Source organism: Mytilus galloprovincialis, chromosome 10 (genome assembly GCF_965363235.1).
Source record: "Mytilus galloprovincialis chromosome 10, xbMytGall1.hap1.1, whole genome shotgun sequence".
Lineage (NCBI taxonomy): Eukaryota > Metazoa > Mollusca > Bivalvia > Mytilida > Mytilidae > Mytilus > Mytilus galloprovincialis.
In genome coordinates this window covers 24,543,135-24,564,465 of record NC_134847.1, presented here as the reverse complement: position 1 = coordinate 24,564,465, position 21,331 = coordinate 24,543,135, and the positions used below count along the sequence as shown (strand labels likewise).

The window sequence follows — 21,331 nt, the reverse complement described above, 5'->3', positions numbered from 1 at the left end:
TACCTTTCCATTGCATAATCGTTATACAGTCGGTAATTTAAAACATTAGTCTAGGGTTTTTATTTCTGTATCGTATATTATAACCCCTCAGATTATTATACAATTATAAAATGATAAACAAATAACGTGGTATAATGCGAGCCATTGTTTGGTCCCTTAAATTGCAAAAATAGTTAAGTATTCAACCCTTTTCAAATTATGATATCACTGTTTTTAAACGAACAGGCAATAACCTTGACACATACATGAAGGTCGTTTGTGATGTTACTATGATGGCATGACGCTGTCAACGCATCATAGAACCCAGGATTAAAATTTTTTATGCCAGACGCTCGTTTCTTCTACAAAAGACTCATCAGTGACGTTGAAAAGTTAAAGAAATCAAAAGTTATCATTATAAAAAAAAAATTTATACTATGAAATTTTCAAAAATGTATGTTTTAAAAACTATGAGGTACGAGAAACATTAAGTTTTGAATATTTAAATATACCAAGCACATTTTATCATTGTTATCGTCATGCGTTTTTTTTTTTTTTTATATTTGTATATAAAAATGTCATACATTTGAAAAACCTTTTAGCAACTAATGAGTATGATGGCAAAAAAATATATTGGAGCAAAATATCCGAAGAATAGATATTGGATTTTCTTTAAAAGTATTAATTCCTTATTGTCTGAACTCAGTGTTTCACGGTGTGTTCGATTCGAACGCGTCAACGTCCGGTTTCATCTATATCGGGGTTATACAGGGTGAACTTTTAAGTAGAAAAGTGAATCACATATTTTGTTCACATATAAAAGTAAAAGATTATTAAAAAGAATATGAAATGAATGAGACAACAGTGCACAATATATATTTTAATATAACCTATTAGGTTCGTATGGCTTCACACAATGGTAGGTGATCTTTGGTACAATCAGTAGGAATTAAGTCCTCTGTAGTTGTCTTATTGGTGTGAACCACAGCAAAACCACAACCATGGTTATTAGTGTGTGTAGTTGAAAGGTGTCTAAACTGGCTCCGATCAATAGACTGACCATTGTGGTTCCAAATCCATTTGTGGTGTACATAATGTGCATCGGTCCAAACTCTAGTATCTGTTAAATCAATTAAATGCAGTCATATTACAGTAATGCATTTGTATATGATATATGACTACATCGTATACTGGAATGTCGACCTATTGTAATAATTATTGGTTTCATGGCTAGTTAGAATAGAATAACGCTTGATATCAAAGCGAGTTTCTCAATTTCAATGTAATAATAAACGAGCATTTTTAAATCAGTTTATGTCAAGCGATATCCAATTATGTTTCTCTTATGGTCAGCACTCTCATTTTGTTAAATAAAATATTCCACGAATTGTAGATCTAGTCTTTTGCACATATCAGTGTGACATCATATGTCCGGTTCTGGCGTTAAACTTTAACATAAGACATTTTAAATCTTTTTTGTACACTTCAAAAAGTAATAAATCTTTGTCAAAAAGAAGATTTCTATGTGAAAAGTGTGATTGATTGTATATTATTAATAAAATCACATGTGTCCGTTGCCATGGACGAAATGTACATCCATGACCTAACGAATAGCCAATGAAAATGTCGTAACATCGTCACACAATGCTGGATAAGCCAATCAAATTAACGCAGTTTTCGTATCACTTTTTCGTATCACACTCCGTGCAGTGTGATATGAGATACATCTCTTCATGTAAGAAATAAATATCAGGCCTCAACCGTGAGCGGATTACTTTGATAATAACCACATTTCATATGAACGTACGAGAATAGTCAGAAATATATAATTGATACTGTTTATATATTTTTTCTTCTTTCAACTGTCAGATGCATCCAACTTTGGATTAATACAAAATTCTAGAATTTCGTCGATTTATATGTATTCATTAGAATATGAATTCATGAATGTCGATCAGACAAGGATAACAAAAAATGATACTTTCTACTGACTAAAACTGTCCGGATATATGTGGATAGATGCAAGCTTCAGTGTACCTTACATAATAACCTTTAAATCAATAACAGGATGACGTTCCTCGAGATATTGATCTGATTTTAAGATGTTATATGTAAGTCAGTTTTATATTCTCATTTATTTTTGCATTAAATGATTATTGGTCATATATGAAAATCATATAGTTTTCAATGACGTCATTTTGACATTTTCCTATTATTTGTGTATTGAATTGGATACAGTACAAGTTTCGTATTCATTTATTAATCAAATTTGAAATGTTCATTTCAAGCATTATAGAAACATATATATAGTAAGGAACCAGTAATTTCTCATATATAAAAAAAAAAGGAATTGTAGTATGATTGCCAATGAGACGGCAATCCACCACAGTTCGAATAAAGAGAATGTAAGCAATTATGGGCAACAAGAAGAAAAACCCATGCAAATAATTTGCTATAGAAGGCCCCGACTTGAAAGATATCAAACAAAAATCGATTGACAAAACGCGTTTAATTAGTTTTTGTACAAAATATTTCTCAGATGTTCGTTAGTTTTTTAATTTAAATAAAAATTAATTACAGCCTCTATTGAATTACAACTTGCAGATTTGGATCTTTAGAGAACTTTCAATAAAATTGTAATTCTGGTATCTATGATGAGTTTATTTTCAGTAATAATATGCATTGTACTCGCCTGTGTAATGGCCATGACTATGGGGAACTAGTGATGCAAATATATGTTGCATGTCGTGAAATGATGAGAAGTCTACCAGTCTTCCACAATGAGATGCACAAAATTGCTGAAATGTAAATAAGCACTAAATTGATATGATATTCTCTGGGTAAAAGTTAGCTTATAAATTTTAGAACATGTAAATCCAAATTTTTGGTTGATTCAACAACTTTTTGTTACTTAACTTTGAAAACAAGCTCTTCATGCTGACTTTGTCCTTTATTAATATGAGGCTGACTTCATACATGAACCTTTTAAGAAGAAAGAAATGAACTTCACTTTCTGCTATATAGATAATGTTCTTTCACTAATGATTCAACATTTGGTGACTATGATGAACGTATATACCTCATCGAACTTGAGATAAAGGATACAACATATACGTCTAAGTTTGCCTCATATCTGGACTTACATCTAGAAATCGACAATGTGGGTCGGATGAAACCAAAACTTTACGACAAAAGAGATGATTTCAGCTTTCCCTATTATGAACGTTCCATTTCTATGTATCAACATTCCAGCAGCGCCTGTATACGGAGTACATATCTTCCATTTGAAAAGATATTCCAGGGCTTTTATTTCCCATCAAGATTTCCTTGATAGAGGGTTGCTGCTTACAAGGAGGCTATGAACCAAGAGTTCCAAGTGGTGACGTTGAATTCATTCCTTAATAAATTTTATGAATGCCATCACGAGTTGGTTGATCGTAATGGAATATCTGTTTCGCAATTGACAAAAGATATGTTCTAATTGTCGTGACTACAATCCCATTACTGTTTCCTCGAATGTGACGTACCGAATTAGACTTATCACCAGGTTTGTACTAACAATACGGCGGGTGCCACATGTGGAGCAGGATTTGCTCACTCTTCCGAAGCACCTAAGATCACCCCCAGTTTTTGATGGGTTTCGTGTTGCTCATTCTTTAGTTTTTTATTTTGTGTATTGTGTACTGTTGTTTTTTGTCGTTTATGTTCTTTTGAAGCCATTGCGTTGTCAGTTTGTTTTCGACTTATGAGTTTCAATGTCCCTTTGTTATCTTACCCTCTCTTTTTTAAAATAAAACTATAGCAATGAGGCCCCTCATGGGGGGGTCCTAGTAATCACATAATCACCATTTTTTTGCCAATATAATCACATAATCATTAAATATTTGCTTATCTTTAGTAATCAAATAATCATAAACTAAAAATACAGTCCTAGGTAATCAAATAATCATGAAATATTTGGCTTAATAATCAAATAATCATTAAAAAAAACGGCCAAGTAATCACATAATCAAAAACCCCATGAGGGCCCTCAGCAATTATAATCTTAGGTTTAATGATTTCATAGATTACCTTTGATTCATACCAAGTCATTTTGTGTTGACCAATCATTACACATGTTGATGAAGATGTCGTATATCCGGTTGGACAGTGTCTGTGATTATGAACACATGGATCTTGGTAAGATATAGAAAATGCAGTTATTTTGTAAAACAAATAGTTAGAATCACTTCTTTTTTAGACGAAACGCGAGTCTGGCGTTCAAAATTTCAATCCTGGTATTCATGATGAGTTCATTTAAAAGAAGTTAAAAGGTACGGTCAAGAACAATGTAAGGTTAACACGAAAAACATTAAATTTTCAAAAATAGAAACAACAGTTTCAAAATTCATCGAGATGACATTACACTCATCATAGATACCATGATTAAAAGTGTGTACGCATTACGCACGAATCGTCTACAAAACACTCAGTCAGTGACACAAAGGCGAAATCCTAAATGTGTTGTGTTTCCTTATCCGCTACACACTTATTTCTTATATATACTGGTATATGTATATTGTATAAGTATCTTTACACTCCGTATGAACTTATATTTATTATATTTACAAATATATGGAACATTCTTTATATGTCCAATCTGCTATTCACGTCACCGACAAAAACAGTTTTAGTATAGTACTAATTGTGACAATAGATTGAAAAAGATACTGTTAATAATTTCCTCTCATATAACCAAGTAAGGAACTTTCTACGAAACATTAATGGTGCTTATTAAAACCCAGATATTTCGTTTGGATAATGATAAAACTGAAACTATTATAATAACAATTATAATTTAGGCATTTCTATAGAAACAGGACAAAATCTAAAAGATGTAAAATTCTACGGTAATATGAATATCTGAAATTCTTTATAAGGAACTTACTTACATATTTTTGAACAATATTACAAAACTTTCCAAACATTCAGGTTGTACTGTAAAGTAGTATGGGTTTGTTTTTTTCCATTTCTATGGTTGACCTGTTTGTTATGTTATATTTTTGTCTTTGATACTAAGTAAACTTTTATACAGTCAAATTAACACCAGGTTATGTTTTTTGCGGTTTTATCCTAAGCGCAAAATAATTGAAAGGAATTGAATTAAACTTGAAATGAAGCTTCTTTAGATCAAGAGAAGTTATCTGGGGAAATATTGTTAATTATTTTTTTTTCTGATTTGCATCTTTTACTGATAGGAATATTTATTTTTTTTTTTTTGGCAGTAAACATGCATTTCAAATTTACATATTTTTGAACAATATTACAAAACTTTCCAAACATTCAGGTTGTACTGTAAAGTAGTATGGGTTTGTTTTTTTCCATTTCTATGGTTGACCTGTTTGTTATGTTATATTTTTGTCTTTGATACTAAGTAAACTTTTATACAGTCAAATTAACACCAGATTATGTTTTTTGCGGTTTTATCCTAAGCGCAAAATAATTGAAAGGAATTGAATTAAACTTGAAATGAAGCTTCTTTAGATCAAGAGAAGTTATCTGGGGAAATATTGTTAATTATTTTTTTTTCTGATTTGCATCTTTTACTGATAGGAATATTTATTTATTTTTTTTTTGGCAGTAAACATGCATTTCAACTCAATTAATGGTTAACGATTTATAAGCTTGTGAAATATCTATGATATTACAAAATTTATTAAAGTTTATATATGTATATCGAAATAAAAATGCAATACCACACAGAGCAAAATTTGGATATATGTTTTTCTTTTTCATTTCTGGAATATTTTACCAATAATGGACTTCGTTCATGTCTGTCATATTTGTTTTTCGTGAATTATTTTGTGAAAAATTATGCAATTATTTTGTTTTTTTAATTGAATTGTTTCATATTTTTTATAGCCAACCATACGGGTATGGGTTTTTTCATTGTTGAAGGCCGTACGGTTGCCTAAAATTGCTAACTTCCACTTCATTTGAACTTTGGTGGATAGTTGTCTTATTGGCAATCACACCACATCTCCTTATTTTTATATTGGTTTTGAGCAGGCAACATACCACTTTTCACTCTGTAAACAGCGAGTCTTTTGGAAGCACAAGATTTTTCATAATGTGTCAAATGTGTGGTTTTGAGCTTTTGTCAGACTTTTAAGTCGGTAGTCTGTAAAGAAATTAGGCCAAACTATTGTTAGAACTTCATAGAACATCCTTGGCAATGTGATAATGATAATTTAATCAAATATTAAGAGAGGTTTACAGAATGTTCCCTCCTTAGTATACATCTGGTTATTTATTGACAAATATACTATGTCAATATGAAAGTTGTTTATGATGATTATCATACAATGGATGTTTTTTTATTGCAATAATATTAAATCGATTGCATGCAACGAAATATTGCGATTTCCAAGATAATACTACGTATTAAATATTGATGATGTCTTACTAGTAGGTTTATGTGTTGTCGTTGTGTGGTATTTTTCAAAATGGTCGTTACACAGGTCTGTTTTACAACATCCTCCTTTTAAAGCAAATCCATCTCGTCTTCCAAAGATATTTGCAGTACTTGCTTTGAACCTTGCACACAACTTGTAAAGGACGAAAGAAAAATAGGATAGTTTTACAGGTTGATAATGTTTTATACCAACTACAGATGGGTGCGGTCCTAACCTTGACAAAAGTTAACTTAGAGTTAACTTGTTGACTGCTTTTTAAGTTAACTTGAGAATTTTTAAGCAGACCAGCGAGTTAACTTCGTATACGGTGGACCAGACCTACGGTCTGCTTTTTTATGACTGCTGCAGACCTATCGACCTATCGACCTGTGGACAAGTCTGCTTTTGACCAGTCCTGAGGACAGGTCTGCCCCAGACCAGACCCGTGGACAGGTCTGCTCCTGACCAGACCTGTGGACAGGTCTGCTCCTGACCAGACCTGTGGACAGGTCTGCTTCTGACCAGACATAAGGACAAGTCTGCTATTGACCAGACCTGGGGACATGTCTGCTTACGAAATGTAATCGTTTTTGCGACTTTTCATATCAGACTTGAGCTTTATTAAAATATGTATAAACAACATTCGCATTGTTCTTCTCCAGAAGGCCTCTGATAGCAGATTTCTTTACTCGCTATACTCTACTAGACATTATTCATAACAACACAATTCTTTCTTTCTTTTTATTTTATATATTCTTATATACATTAGTCAATTACTACTGAAATTTTGGTACGTATCAATATTTTGAATAAAAGGAGGACATGCTGGCACCCTAAATTTATGCGAACAAAAATGTGTTGTTCATGTTGTTATTGTATTGCAATATAGCTGTCCATTGTATTATACATTGAATCCTGACATAAAAATATGGCTGATTTACTATGCGGGTATATAGATTTACAAATTAAAGTGCACATATGGTCAGTTTTGGTGGACACAGTCAAATTATTTTGTTGTACAAGTCAGCATGAGGTATTAAAACTTCTGAAATTTTGTTACATATTAATATTTTGAATAAAAGGAGGATATGCTAGCATCCTTAATTTATGCGAACAAAAATGTATTGTTATTGTATTGCAATATTGCTGTCCATTGTAATATACATTGAATCCTGACATAAAAAATATGGCTGATTTACTATGAGGGTATATAGATTTACAATTGAAAGTGCACATATGGTCAGTTTTGGTCAACGCGGTCAAATAATTTTGTTGCACAAGTCAGCAAGAGGTATCAAAACTACTGAAATTTTGTTATGCATCAAAATTTTAAATTAGAGGACATGCTGGCACCCTAAATTTATGCGAACAAAAAATTGTTGTTATTGTATTGCAATATTGCTGTCCATTGTATTATACATTGAATCCTGACATAAAAAATAAGGCGGAATTACTATGCGGGTATATATGGTATATAGATTTACAAATCTAAGTGTACATATGGTCAGATTTGGTGGAAGTGGTCAAATAATTTTGTTGCACAAGTCACCATGAGGTATCAAAACGACTGAAATTTTGTTACGTATCAATATTTTGAATAAAAGGAGGACATTCGAGCACCCTAAACATATGAGCACCCTAAATATATACGAACCACAAAAATTTGTTGTTATTGTATTGCAAAATTGCTGTCCATTGTATGGTACATTGAATCCTAACACAAAAAATATGGCTGATATACTATGCGGATATGCATGGTATATAGATTTACAAATTAAAGTGCACATTTGGTCAGTTTTGGTCAATGGCCCTTGGGGTCAAATCATTTTGTTGTACAAGTTAACATGAGGTATCAAAACTACTGAAATTTTGTTACGTATTAATATTTTGAATAAAAGGAGGACATGCTGGCACCCTAAATTTATGCGAACAAAAATTTGTTGTAAGTTTATTGCAATATTGCTGTCCTTTGTATTATACATTGAATCCTGACATAAAAAAATATGGCTGAATTACTATGCCGGTGGTATATATGGTATATAGATTTACAAATTTAAGTGCACATATGGTCAGTTTTGGTCAATGCGGTCAAATAATTTTGTTGTACAACTGTTAACATGAGGTATCAAAACTACTGAAATTTTGTTACGAATCATTATTTTGAATAAAAGGAGGACATGCTGGCACCCTAAATTTATGCGAACAAAAATTTGTAGTCATGTGTTAAAATGATGCTTTCATTTTGTATAGTAAATTCTATCCTGAAATTAAAATATTGCTGATTGTGGCTACATAGATTCAGGACATATAAATAACAAGGACGTATATAGCTAACATCTAAAATACGTCCTTTTATAAATATATATATAAATAAAGTGCAAATATGGTTGAATTTGATAGGTATTGGAATATATATTCAGTGCCCGTTATCATTGTAACCAAAGATCGTATTTCAATTTATAGATTGGCAGATCACAGATTTTGTGTTACAAGAAACGTTTTATGCGTACTTTATTTTCAAATATTTGTATTAAAACCTGTTTATATAACGGAAGTATTAATTTTACTTTATTTTCGATGTTTATACTACGAAACAAATATTTTTAAAAAATTGATGTAGAGCGGTCCTGGTTACAAGTTAACTTAGTGTTAAGCAAACCAGTCAAAAGTTAACTTGGGAACAGGTCTGGTTTTGATCGGATTTGTCAAAGCAAAAGTTAACTTATGTTAACTTTGTGGCCGGACTGGTTTCGAAGTTAACTTATGTTAACTTTACGACAGGCCTGGTTTCGAAGTTAACTTATATTAACTTTAAGATGGGACTGGTTCAAAGTTAACTTATATCAATAGCGGAACTGTATCGAAGTTAACTTTTTGGCAGACATAAAAACAGTCCTAGGACCAAGTCCGCTTTTCAAGTTTGGCCCTAGGACTGGTCAAAGCAGTCCTAAATCCGGCCACAGGTTAACTTTGACCAGTCAAAATGACTGGTTATCAAGTTAACTTGCTGTACAGGTTAGGACTGCACCCATCTGTATATGTGTGTTTTATAATTCGAAAACAGAATTTTTGAAAACACAGGTTCGCTATACATGTACTAATTAAATTAATGCATAATAAGAACATTGCAACTCTTCATTCATGCAAGGTTTAATCTTAGCTTCGACGTTGGCCAGGTGTCAAATTTTCGAATAACTATTTTAAATATTATCGCCTTTTGACTCCGGATTACATAACTTTTCGACAGGTACCTACTCTGTTGAAGGACATCCTGATACTGCGTAAAATCCAAAAAAATAATTTTCCCCAAAACTGTACTATTTGTAAGCTTGATTTTACTTGTTTAAGTTGCTCTTACCTGACTAAATATCAGGATGTCTTAAAACAGAGTAGGTCGCCTGTCGATAAAAAATAAATTCCGGAGTCAAAAGTTGGAAATATGAAAAAAGTCTATTGATGTTTATACATTTATATAGCTAAGTATGTGGCGAACTCTGATTGTCGACCCACATTTAAGATTTTTTATGGCAGCATATAGGCTGATTTTGTGTTGCGAATTGTTAATCTAATATGCTGTAAACGTTCCAATAAAATCCATACCATTATGACCTTTACTATAATCATTAAAACTCCATCAAAGACATGCACAAAAAACGGGGGTAAAATTTTATGATTCAAGTTAGCTCTTTTATTTGTATTATTTCAAGATGTACTTAGTTAATAATTTCTTTCTACCTGTTCCTCAATACAGCCTACTCTATAAACTGGTTTCAGGTCAGCGCTCAGTGTCTCCAATGTAAAACATTCCTATCGGTATAAATGTGTAATAGTCAGATATGAAATCGTTAAAAGAAAATTAATGAGATGTTAAATAAAAAAAGGAAAAGTCATTGGTAATTAAAAAAGCTAAAAGACAAAAACATGCACCCCAATGAAAATCAGTGAGAGGTCAATCAGTTGTTTTGAAAATTGACACCTGCAAACAATGGAAGATCCCTAGGGGTCACTTGAATATAATTTGTGTGCTCCGAATTTCATTCTCCAATCAAAAGTTGATACACGTGCTACTAAGACTGTAAATTGCGTCACTTATTCATGTTTGGATATCTTTTAATTTACGTTCCTGTGTGTGGATGTAGAAGACTATGTTATCGTCGTTTTTCAACGAAACTTTTCTCATTTCTTTGATATTTTTTTTATCACAATAAAATAAAATTGAAACTAGTTAAATATAAAAGATGGAATATTTGTATTCCACATCTTTTTTTGAGAAACAATAAAATATCTTAAACTCGTGAAAGAGCTTAACACTTCGTCAACAATATTGAATTCAATATTTTTCTCAAGTTAAAAAAAGATGGACGACAGATACCAAAGGGACAGTCAAACTCATAAATCTAAAAATAAACTGACAACGCCATGGCTAAAAATGAAAAAGACAAACAAACAACAGCACACATGACACAACATAGAAAACTAAAGAATAAACAACTATGCAAAATTTGCGGATGATACCAAAGCATATTTAACCTCATAAGTCGAAAACGAAATGACAATGCAATGGCAAAACCGACTAACGACCAAAAGACAATAATAGTCTACGAAAACTAGTGACTGAGCAACAAGAACTCCTCCAAAACTTGGGGGATCTCAGGTCCTCCGGAAGGGTAGGCATATTGATTAAATAAATCAATTTTACCCTACATGACTTATTTGTAAAGTAAAACACTACTTGCTAATGCTAACATATACTGATTAAACTTAGCAATATTCGAATCGTATTCCAGTATTACAGTTATAAGTTTTGAGTAGGTACATCGTGCTTAAAATTTAAGTTTGCTGATGAATATTAAACTACTATTATTAATATACAAAACAGACTGCTTAAATATGTTTTTTTTCTCTAATTTGAATGGATAGAAGGACTTACCATCGTGAACAATATCAATACTGATTTCATATTTATCCTACCGTTTACATAACGTTATTGGTCTCTCTTTATAGTCAAAAATACATGTTGTATAATGTAATTGATGGTTAAGATTGTTCTTATCAAGAAAACCCTGTTTGAAAAGTTTAAAATTAACTTACATGTCCGGAATGGCAGACATTTGTAGAGTTACAGTCGTCGACATTATTAATATCATTGCAGGTGTAACAGTTAACTGCAAATAAAGGACAGCATAGGAATAGAGCTTCGATTACGAATTATTCAATCAACGTTCAAAATAGACGTTACTATGCATGTATATATCCTGAATAACTTCACAGAAACTCAGTAAGAAATGTAACCTAGTGTCTTGTTTCCATAGAAATGGGATACTTTTAAATATATTCAATTTAAAATCATCAATAAGAAAGGGCATTGTTGCGTTTTTTATTCATCCTCCAAACAGGTTTAATTGACAAGAGCAGGCCTTGAAGAAATAAAACTTTACTCAGTGCTTGGAGCACAAAAGTCATGCTCGAAACATGAAATCCAGCAATTTGATTGGTTGATTTTCGAGTCTGAGTACAAAAATCATGCTCGAAAGTTTTATGACCGTGAGGTTTGATGTTTGTCAATTTCCGAAGAAATTCTTTTTTTTCAAATCTTGAAAGTTATGTTTTTTTTTAAATAATGCTGTTTTATAATCAATTAAACGCAAACTCAAATAAGCATAGTTAACATCACCACATAATAAGATACACTTTGCGATAAGGATGCGTGTCTTTGGAAATAAAACTATATTTTATTCTATGATATCAATTTCTAACTGGAAAACAAAGATATTTTTACACTCAAAGTCATTGATGACCATCAATGTATACCATCCTATGAAATAATAACTATAAAAAAAAAGTTCATTGCTAACTGTAGTTAGTTGTAGCAATAAAGGCAACAGTAGTATATCGCTGTTCAAAACTCGTAAATCTATGGACAAAAAACAAAATCGGGGTAACAAACCTAAACTGAGGGAAACGCATTAAATATAAAAGGAGAACAACGACACAACAGAAACGGGCTAAGCATTAGACAAAATCCGATGAGAATAACAAATATAACATCAAAACCAAATACATAAATTTGGGATAGAAAAGTACCGTGACACGTCCTATAGTAATGTGAATTCACACTAAAATATATATAAGAGAAAGCAAACGACACAACGGAATCACTTAAAAAAAAAGTCATGTATGAGTAAGATAATGGATGAATTATATGGACGTCAATATAATACTTCCAAGGTAAGATTAAGAGATTAAGGATTTTAAGTTAGGCTTAACGTACGTTAGACTCTTTTTTACAATTGCAAAGTAAATTAACCGTTCGATACGACAACGTACGTACAATAAATGACTAACGTATACCAAACTACATATTAACACAAAGGGCAATTCTAAAACTAATCTCTATTGTATCAAATTCTCATTTGTTTTTCCAAGACAGATGTGACATTAGAAAGGTTACTTACAGCATTTTCCACACATACGTGGACAAATATTCGACGAAAGACCGTCTTTACTGCATATAAGGTTACTGCTGGATTTTAGTCTGTGACAGGCAACATCGTCTAGATTTTCGCAAGCATTTGGATCAGCAGTGGTATTTACGGACATATCTACAATAAAATGTGTTGTCCTAACTACAATTTTGTAAAATTGTAGTTGTCAACTTCTTAGCTTATTAATTATCACCGGGGAGACATTTTAACGCATTGATAGGTCATTTTAGCAAGAACAATGAACGTTTTAGCCTCAAAGTATAGTATAGCCCATGTTAGCGTCAGATTTTTTTACCAATTTTTAAGGAAAAATGAAACTATCAATGCCCATTTTTGCGGCAGAAATTTCAATAGTATCGAGACAGCACAATATAAAAATATTATGTCCATAAAACTTCAACACTGAAAGTCTAAAAAGTTAATTCAAATGTTTTATTGTCAATGTACGTACCAATAAACGTACATGATGGGCTATTGACATATCTCATATTAAAAAACAATTAAAAAATTGTAATATGAACTATTCCTTCTTTTTATCATGTCTAGATCGACGAGCGAATCATCCGTTCTTCTCATTTTCATTTAAATTATTGTTTGTAATTTGATTAAACTAGTAGTATCAAGAAAACGAAATATGATGCGACTGTCATACAAGTGAGAGGTTTAGCGCTATAAAACCAGGTTCAATCCACCATTTTCAGGAAATGCCTGTACCAAGTCAGGAATATGACATTTGTTGTCCATTCGTTTGATGTGTTTTATCATTTGATTTTGCCATTTGATTAGGGACTTTCTGTTTTGGATTTTCCTCGGAGTTCAGTATTTTTGTGATTTTACTTTTTACATGCACAAACATTACTTTTAGGCTCTTGAAATATGCTAAATAGATTCAATCTCAGACTTGAAGTTATTTAACGTACTAGATGGTGAAGGTGTTGGTGGTATTTCTTGAGATAAAATGACCAATGGTAGCTGGTTATTACAATTGTCAGTTGTGCAACATGCGCCGTTAACATCTACATTTCTTTTTCTGTTCTCTGGACCAAAATATTGCTGGCATTTCTGTGTAAGGTATTTTAATATACATTTTAAATGCAGTTGATATGATTCGAATTTTCTGATTATATTAGTGTCAAACAAACATCCTGCTCCATAAAGGTTTCTTTTTTAACATAATAATCAAGATACAATGTCAAATTGAAAAAAAAAGAATTTACTAAATCATACACGCTTACTTCAAAAAGACAGTAAAATAAACTGAAGGCCCATACACATAGACGGTATTGCCATTTTTGTTTTTGAATGCAGTCTACATTTTTTAACATGAATGATTAAATCGACAATATTGTGCAAATTATGCTCAACGTCATCTTAACTAAAAAATTTAGTCGATATGTTAAGAAGAAAGCTCGATTGCATTACTAAATTATTCGGGATAAACGTCATCTAATCCGTTTTTTCTTACCCTGCTTTCACAAAAGAAGAGGGTTCTTTATACTAGCCTTTTCTTTAGACGTATATATTATTGTTTAGGGGCCAGCTGAACCCAACATTTGGATGTGGGATTTTTTTGCTGTGTTGAAGACCTATTGGTGGCCTTTAGCTGTTGTATGCTCTTTTGTCGGGTATATGTCAATTCTTCCTTTCCATTCTCATTCTTATTATTGCGGGCTAAGGACTATAAAAATACAATCGATCACACAATCTACTAGAATCACCTGTCTACAACTGTTTCATATATTCAGTGTTAAAACAAATAAGAAAACACGTCAATGAGGCAGTAACCCAACCCAACGACATTATTTGTTTAACTTGAAAGATATCTATAAACTCTCTTGTCCGTATAAACAACCAAGAACACAAAACAATACTTACACTTTTTTCAGCACATCCCATTTTATAGACTTCTGAGAAATCATTAGTAAATGTTTGTGTAGTAAAACAATACTAGAAGAGAAAATCTAAATTAAACAATATCTACAGCTAAACTATTAAGATTTGTACTTTAATATTTGGCAATCGTGCTGAAAGTTTGATAATTTTTAAAATTCACACAAATTTTAAAGGTGCAATAAAGACATTTTTGTTTGTTCACAACTGACAATTGCAGAACTCCAGACACATGTATGTTGAAACAGAACTTTGATCATTGTTCTTTTACGGATATCACCTATCTAACGTTTTATGTCTATTTATCATCAAAATATTTTCCTATGAACGTACCAAGTAAATGTTTCTTATTCAAGTAGTTTGTCTGTATTAGAGTCTAAGACTTTTGAACATTTGGCATTTGAAATGATATAACAGTTTTATAACTCGGATTTCGACCTCCTAAAAGGATACATACATGATCCATGGATGGACAGGCAACAAGATGTGTACAGTTTGATGGGTCGTCAACTGCAGGACACTGGTAACATTTTACGGCTATGTAAAGCAATCATAACGTATTAGGTATTGTTCGAAAAATAAGAAGAATATTCATCAAGGAGGATGTTAGATATATGGTAGCACTACAACCATACATTGGTTACTGTTAATGCGCTATAATAAAATACAATGTAGTATTATTCTAGAAAATACATGTTTAGAAGATTTTTCGGAGGTAAATAGGGTTTTAATTTAGAAAACTTATATTTCATTTCATTTTAATTTGATTTATTAATTCTATTTTCAGTTGTAGATTTCACTTTTGCTGAAAGTGATGTGACTGTGTATAATGTTTTGTATTTCAATTATTCAAAGCATGCGCGGAACAATTAACAATATCAATGTGACACCATGAACAATGAAAAGATCACATCCAATACATTATAGAATGGAAATTATCATATACTATTACGAAAAACAAGCAGTGTCACAGTACTATTTATTATACAAGAGTTGAAAACAGAATAGAGCATACATGGTGGTCGAGACATGAGCCTACTCAATAGAATAATTAAGAAAAGAACATCAACATATGAAACAATTGTCTAGACAAACAAGAACGAATGTGGAAAGAATGGAAAGTGTTAGCTAGTGTCAATGTGACAGCAATCTAACAATACAATGAAAGACAAACCCAATAGCATTTAGAGGAAAACATATTACGTGTTTTAAACAAATAAACATAAAGTAAGGTACAGGCACGAGGACATTCAATTTAGTGTTCACTTGTTGATATTATACAGTAAAGATGAACGTACTGAATCAAATGTGATTTGTGGTGAACTTTAAATCATTTCTTTGTCATTTAGAAGAGTTATGAGCACCGTTTTGAATTGTTAGAAGTTAATGGATTATCTGTGTCACAGAGGACTATGGATATCATGGTATCTCGTTGATCTTAATTCATTCATTTTATCACAGAAACTACGAAGGGACCTCATAATAAACATATAAGCAGAAAAATGCCCACATACATACTTAGTATACAAGAGAGGGACGAAAGATACCAAAGGAACAGTCAAACTCATAAATCTAAAACAAACTGACAACGCCATGGCTAAAAATGAAAAAGACAAACAAAAACAGCACACATGACACAACATAGAAAACTAAAGAATAAGCAACGTGAACTCCCAAAATAACTAGGGGTGATACACGTGTAAGTAGAGACGTTACCACATAACGTACACTATACATATCATACAATATAGCAGAAAAGTGGGTACATTATATATAATTATAGTAGAGAAACAGAAATATATATTTGAGTACAGAAGTTTGCGTACAGTACAGAAGTGATTACACAATATTCATACTTATTATAAAGTGACCGCATGGTAGTCATTATTTTCAGAGAAGATCTGCAAACATAAGATTCTGTAACTACTTACGGCATCTTCCGCAGAACCTTGTACAAACGGCAGACAGATCTGCGTCACTACATAAATTAGGTCGTTTAAAGGCTAATAGTTCGCATGCTTTCGTATCTACATCTTCACAAACAGCTGCCAAGGATCCAAGAACGAAACTGGCTACAATGCGATAAGTGTATATTTTTTTATAACCACTCAGTCCTCAAACTTCAAATATATTTCGATAGTGTCTCCTCGGTAATTTTCACATCCAAAATATTCAAAATACAAAAATACAAACGTTGAAGAGATAATAAAACCAAAAAGAATCAACAGTTAAGCCATTCTCGGAGAAGTCATCAGAGCTTTGCATGATGTGGATACGTTCATTAGTCTTCTAAATAATTTCGGATTTTTAAACATCAAATTTTGATAATTAACAAGCTATGATTAAATTATAGATTTAAGTGAACAAACATCACTGTGATATATAAAACGACAATCCCTGACTTGGCCATGCACACCAGCATACGTCTAGCTGTTATTGAGTAAATCAACCTATCTTTCGTATCAATAATCAACATAAGATCAATGGAATAAAAAAGAGAAGGAAGATGTCGAGTTGACATTCAAGAGAATCAAAACTCTAAAGATTACACAAAACACAACATAGAAAGCTATAGACTGATCAACACAAACCCAAACGAAAAATGGGGGTGATGTCAAAAACTCTGGAGAGTAAACAGATACTGTTTCACTAGCGGCAGATACAATCGATGAATGTAAAAACATCTTTAGCTAACAAAGATTAATCTTAACCTTAATTGACACAGATTCTGCATCTGTGACATTATTATCACACCTATTAAGCAAATAATTAAGCACTTTATAGAAATGGCGTTAACATGAACCAGAAATGCTTGATAGAAGCAACCCTCTATAAATGCAGTTCATAAAATTATTGTACAATATGTGCGCTAAATGTAATGATATTTTATGTCTGATAAGGCAATTACATGTTCAAATTATTAATCTGCAAAACTAAACGATTTTACATATGAATCCATATTAACATACAGTTGAATTTATGCTTACCAAAAATTAAAACTTGATTTGCTTCAAACATTTAATGGCCTTTGATAGGGAATTATAAGCTTGTAGATTCTTATCTACATTATTTCTCTGTTAGAATTGGGTTAATATGTCTTTATCTTAATGATTTACTATTGTATCGTGTATACTTGTTCATATCTATATCAACTAATTTTAAAGCGAAAATATCATATATAAGTCAGTTTGTTTACATGGTCAAAGTATGAACATAGGTCATTTCTGATCAAAATAGATGGATGCCATTCGGAAAGTTTGCGGGTTTTTTTCCAACTCATCTATGTATATTTATGTACATTCAGTCAACATTTCTCACAAAGTTAAATTTTGGCTTAAGTAGAAAAAACACGTTCAGAATCTATTCGTCTGGTTTGTCCAATCCCACCCTCGACCGGTTTTTCGTCTATGTCTGATAATTTCAATCTTATTCAAAATAAGCATACATAATTTTAATTGAAACATATTATGTAGTTACTTCACATGTATCATCTTATTAATATATATAAGTAATGCCTCTCTAAATATTATAATATGACACCGTGCAATCTGACAATATTGCTGTGGAAATACATCTGTAATAGAGACCGTTTTCATTTTAACCACATCAAAATGTCGTATCGATAACTTCTTACTAAAAACTAAAATAGATTTGTGAAGTCAGAGGGCAAACCACAACAAGACTAACAACATTAACATTATATAGTAAAGTGTAAACACACTTTTTTCTAAAAACAAAAAGGAAAGTTCCTTTAAAAATAAAGCCATTAAGTAGTACATCGTCAGCCTTAAACAGTTCTATTTAGAATAATATTTACCATAAACATGCGACGAATATTTGGTTGTTTATAAAATTAGATGCATTTCATTTCAACATTTAGTTTATATAGTATAGCAATTGTTTTTATAAATTAAACGAGCAATTATCACCTCATCAATAATTATGGCATTTTCGTTATTTTTCAGAGCCAGAAGATTCCTGGATTGCTTTATCTAATATTTGCCGGTCTCATGTTCCTATGGGCGTTCCTTGTGATTTTGTTACCAGAAACAAACAATAAAGCTTTTGAAGAAACAATTTACTTTGATCCAAACAACTCTATATCAAATAAAATAAAAAAATATTTTTTTTTAAGTTTTTGTTCACCATGAGTCCCAATTCCAAAACCATCATCAATGAACCGTTTATAAAACAATGGTTTCTCTATGAATAGCTCTTAATATTTCGATGATTTCTATCGAATGCATTTTTTTATAAGTATGTCAGTACCTTAAATTTAATCTTTTTATCATAAAAATGGTTTTAGTTATTGAAAAGTTTATTGAATATGCATATGTCAACTGAGACGATGTTGGTATTGACTAAAACGCTTGAATTTTTTTATTGCCTCAATTATCTTTTAAAACCGTAATCGTCGAAAACAATCATGTCTGACAAAACGATGTTTATAAAATATAATGATCGCACACCACTTAATACCGGAGTTGATCGCAGACCACTTAATACCGGAGTTGATTTCAGACCACGTGCTCTCGAAAGGTTAACAGGGCTTGATCCAAATGTGACACCGTCGTGTTGGTCTAAGTACAAGTTCTGAGATAACTCTTATTCGGTGGTGTCACGTTCTGGTGAAGTCTGGTACACATAAAAGAAGACAAAAGGCTCTGTGGTTACAACTTGAAAGGGATAAATAACGGCCAGATTATTTTTCTAGTTTAATAGCTTTTCATCCTATGATAGACAACATCCGACGACGAAAACATCAAGCTCCTTGCTTGGAATTGGGTCATAAAGATTGAGGTCACATGTTTGTGGCTAATGCATCCTCTTCTCAAAAGAACAGTGACTAACAGCATTGCATGTATTTACAACAAAATACTATAATCTACAATAAAATTCTGAACTTCCTTTGGACTTCTTGATCTCCGTTTCTTAAACTTTATTAATCAGTGACAAGTGGTCCATCAAATTATCAAATTGAGTTTTAGCAACCTCATACCTTAAACAAAATAATACGACCAAACAAAGGAATATTCAATACAGTGACAGAAGTACTGTATCACTGGCCTATCAACATCGAGGTGGTAAGTTCGAATCCCGCACTTATCCAGTGTGGTCGAATCTAATTAGACTTGGATTGTTGGTTTTTCTACAGAAAGCCTAGACTTTTCTATCCAGGCACTCCGGTTTTCTGCACCAAAACTGACTGCCACGAAATATCCCAACGGTGCTGAAAGTTGTGTTAAACACCAATCAATCAATCGACCACCAATAGAATGATGACAGTGACACGAGAAAATGTTTTCATCGTATCATTATTTGCTGAAGCTGGTTGTCAAATAATAGACTATGGATCAAAGTTTTTTGTTATCTATTATTATGCCAAATCAAAAGTGTTTCAGTTTTTGTATCATTCTGTACATTCTGCTCACATGTTTTGATACCATCTGATTAAAAACCGCAAATGAGTTTCATCAATCAAAACATACATGATACATGTAGAAATAAGGTATGTTAGACACACATGTAATGGATTCGTCAAACTTAGTTAATGAGCCCTTTAATGTTGTTTTTCCCAACAAAGGATCATTAATTTTCTAATTGCACTCAATTGTTTCTTTACATATGTTATCAATAATAATTTTCTTGTATGTACATAAGATCTATACGTCATTCAGTCCTTCAGATAGAACCATTGAAGTACATGTACATGAAAACGCAACTTAATAGAGTCGGCTATATGCTATCCAAATAACAGCCTGATAGATAGATTGAAAGTCCCGATTGTTAGTATATGTACCGAAAATTGCTTTCGACTCGGGCATCATTGCCTTTGACATTTTAATCTTTTTCGTATTTTTTTAACTGCAATGAGGGAATATCAATTTGAATGTATGTATTTACAAAAAGACTGGGGAATGCAATTTCGTGGGCGATTATATGTGTGTAAAATATACATGTGTATCTAGTAAAACAATCATTTTCGTTTTTACCAAATTATATATTGTGCTTCGTGTTGTTCCATCTTCTTTTGTCTGTGTAGCGGTTTTGGTGACTTATCTGTGTCTTCTTGTCGTTTGTTTCTTAAACGTGGTTCTGTTTATTTTTCTTCGACTGTAATGTACGTTTTGTAGTAGTTCGCGCTATAAAAATTGTCCACTAGATTTAATTATTTTAATATGATAAAATGTTCTATCCCTTTCTTGGCAAACACATCGACTTTAAATACCCATAAAATGCACAATATTGTTTAAAGTCGGGAAAAATTAATGACAGATCAATTTTTTTTATCTCTTCTCTGCCAGATAACTAGTATTGTTGAAAGGAATAGGGTTTACAGAGTACAGAAAAATGGGCATTGTTAAAGACAACAATAGAAAGAATAGAAAACATTAATAGACCACATACATTATATATATATATATATGTTGATGTTGATGTTAAGACGAGTTGTATATAGTACATAATGTACACAGCCATGTATCACCATCATTGCTGGTGATCCGATGGATACATCTGTTGTAGAGTTGTCACTGACTCAGA

At 31.9% G+C, this 21,331-nt stretch overlaps 1 protein-coding gene across 1 annotated transcript; it reads right to left on the bottom strand.

Moving 5' to 3' along the window:
- Nucleotides 1–2,630: 2,630 nt before the first annotated feature.
- On the bottom strand, nucleotides 2,631–17,860 carry LOC143047232 (uncharacterized). The gene is made up of 11 exons (XM_076220240.1): nucleotides 17,776–17,860; nucleotides 16,720–16,860; nucleotides 15,246–15,325; nucleotides 14,774–14,845; nucleotides 13,819–13,960; nucleotides 12,869–13,015; nucleotides 11,505–11,578; nucleotides 10,149–10,220; nucleotides 6,425–6,566; nucleotides 4,051–4,154; nucleotides 2,631–2,777 (listed from the first exon to the last, which is right to left on the bottom strand). The coding sequence occupies exons 1-11, from the start codon at nucleotides 17,804–17,806 to the stop codon at nucleotides 2,646–2,648; spliced, it is 1,137 nt and encodes a 378-aa protein (XP_076076355.1). The 5' UTR covers nucleotides 17,807–17,860; the 3' UTR covers nucleotides 2,631–2,645.
- Nucleotides 17,861–21,331: the final 3,471 nt, after the last annotated feature.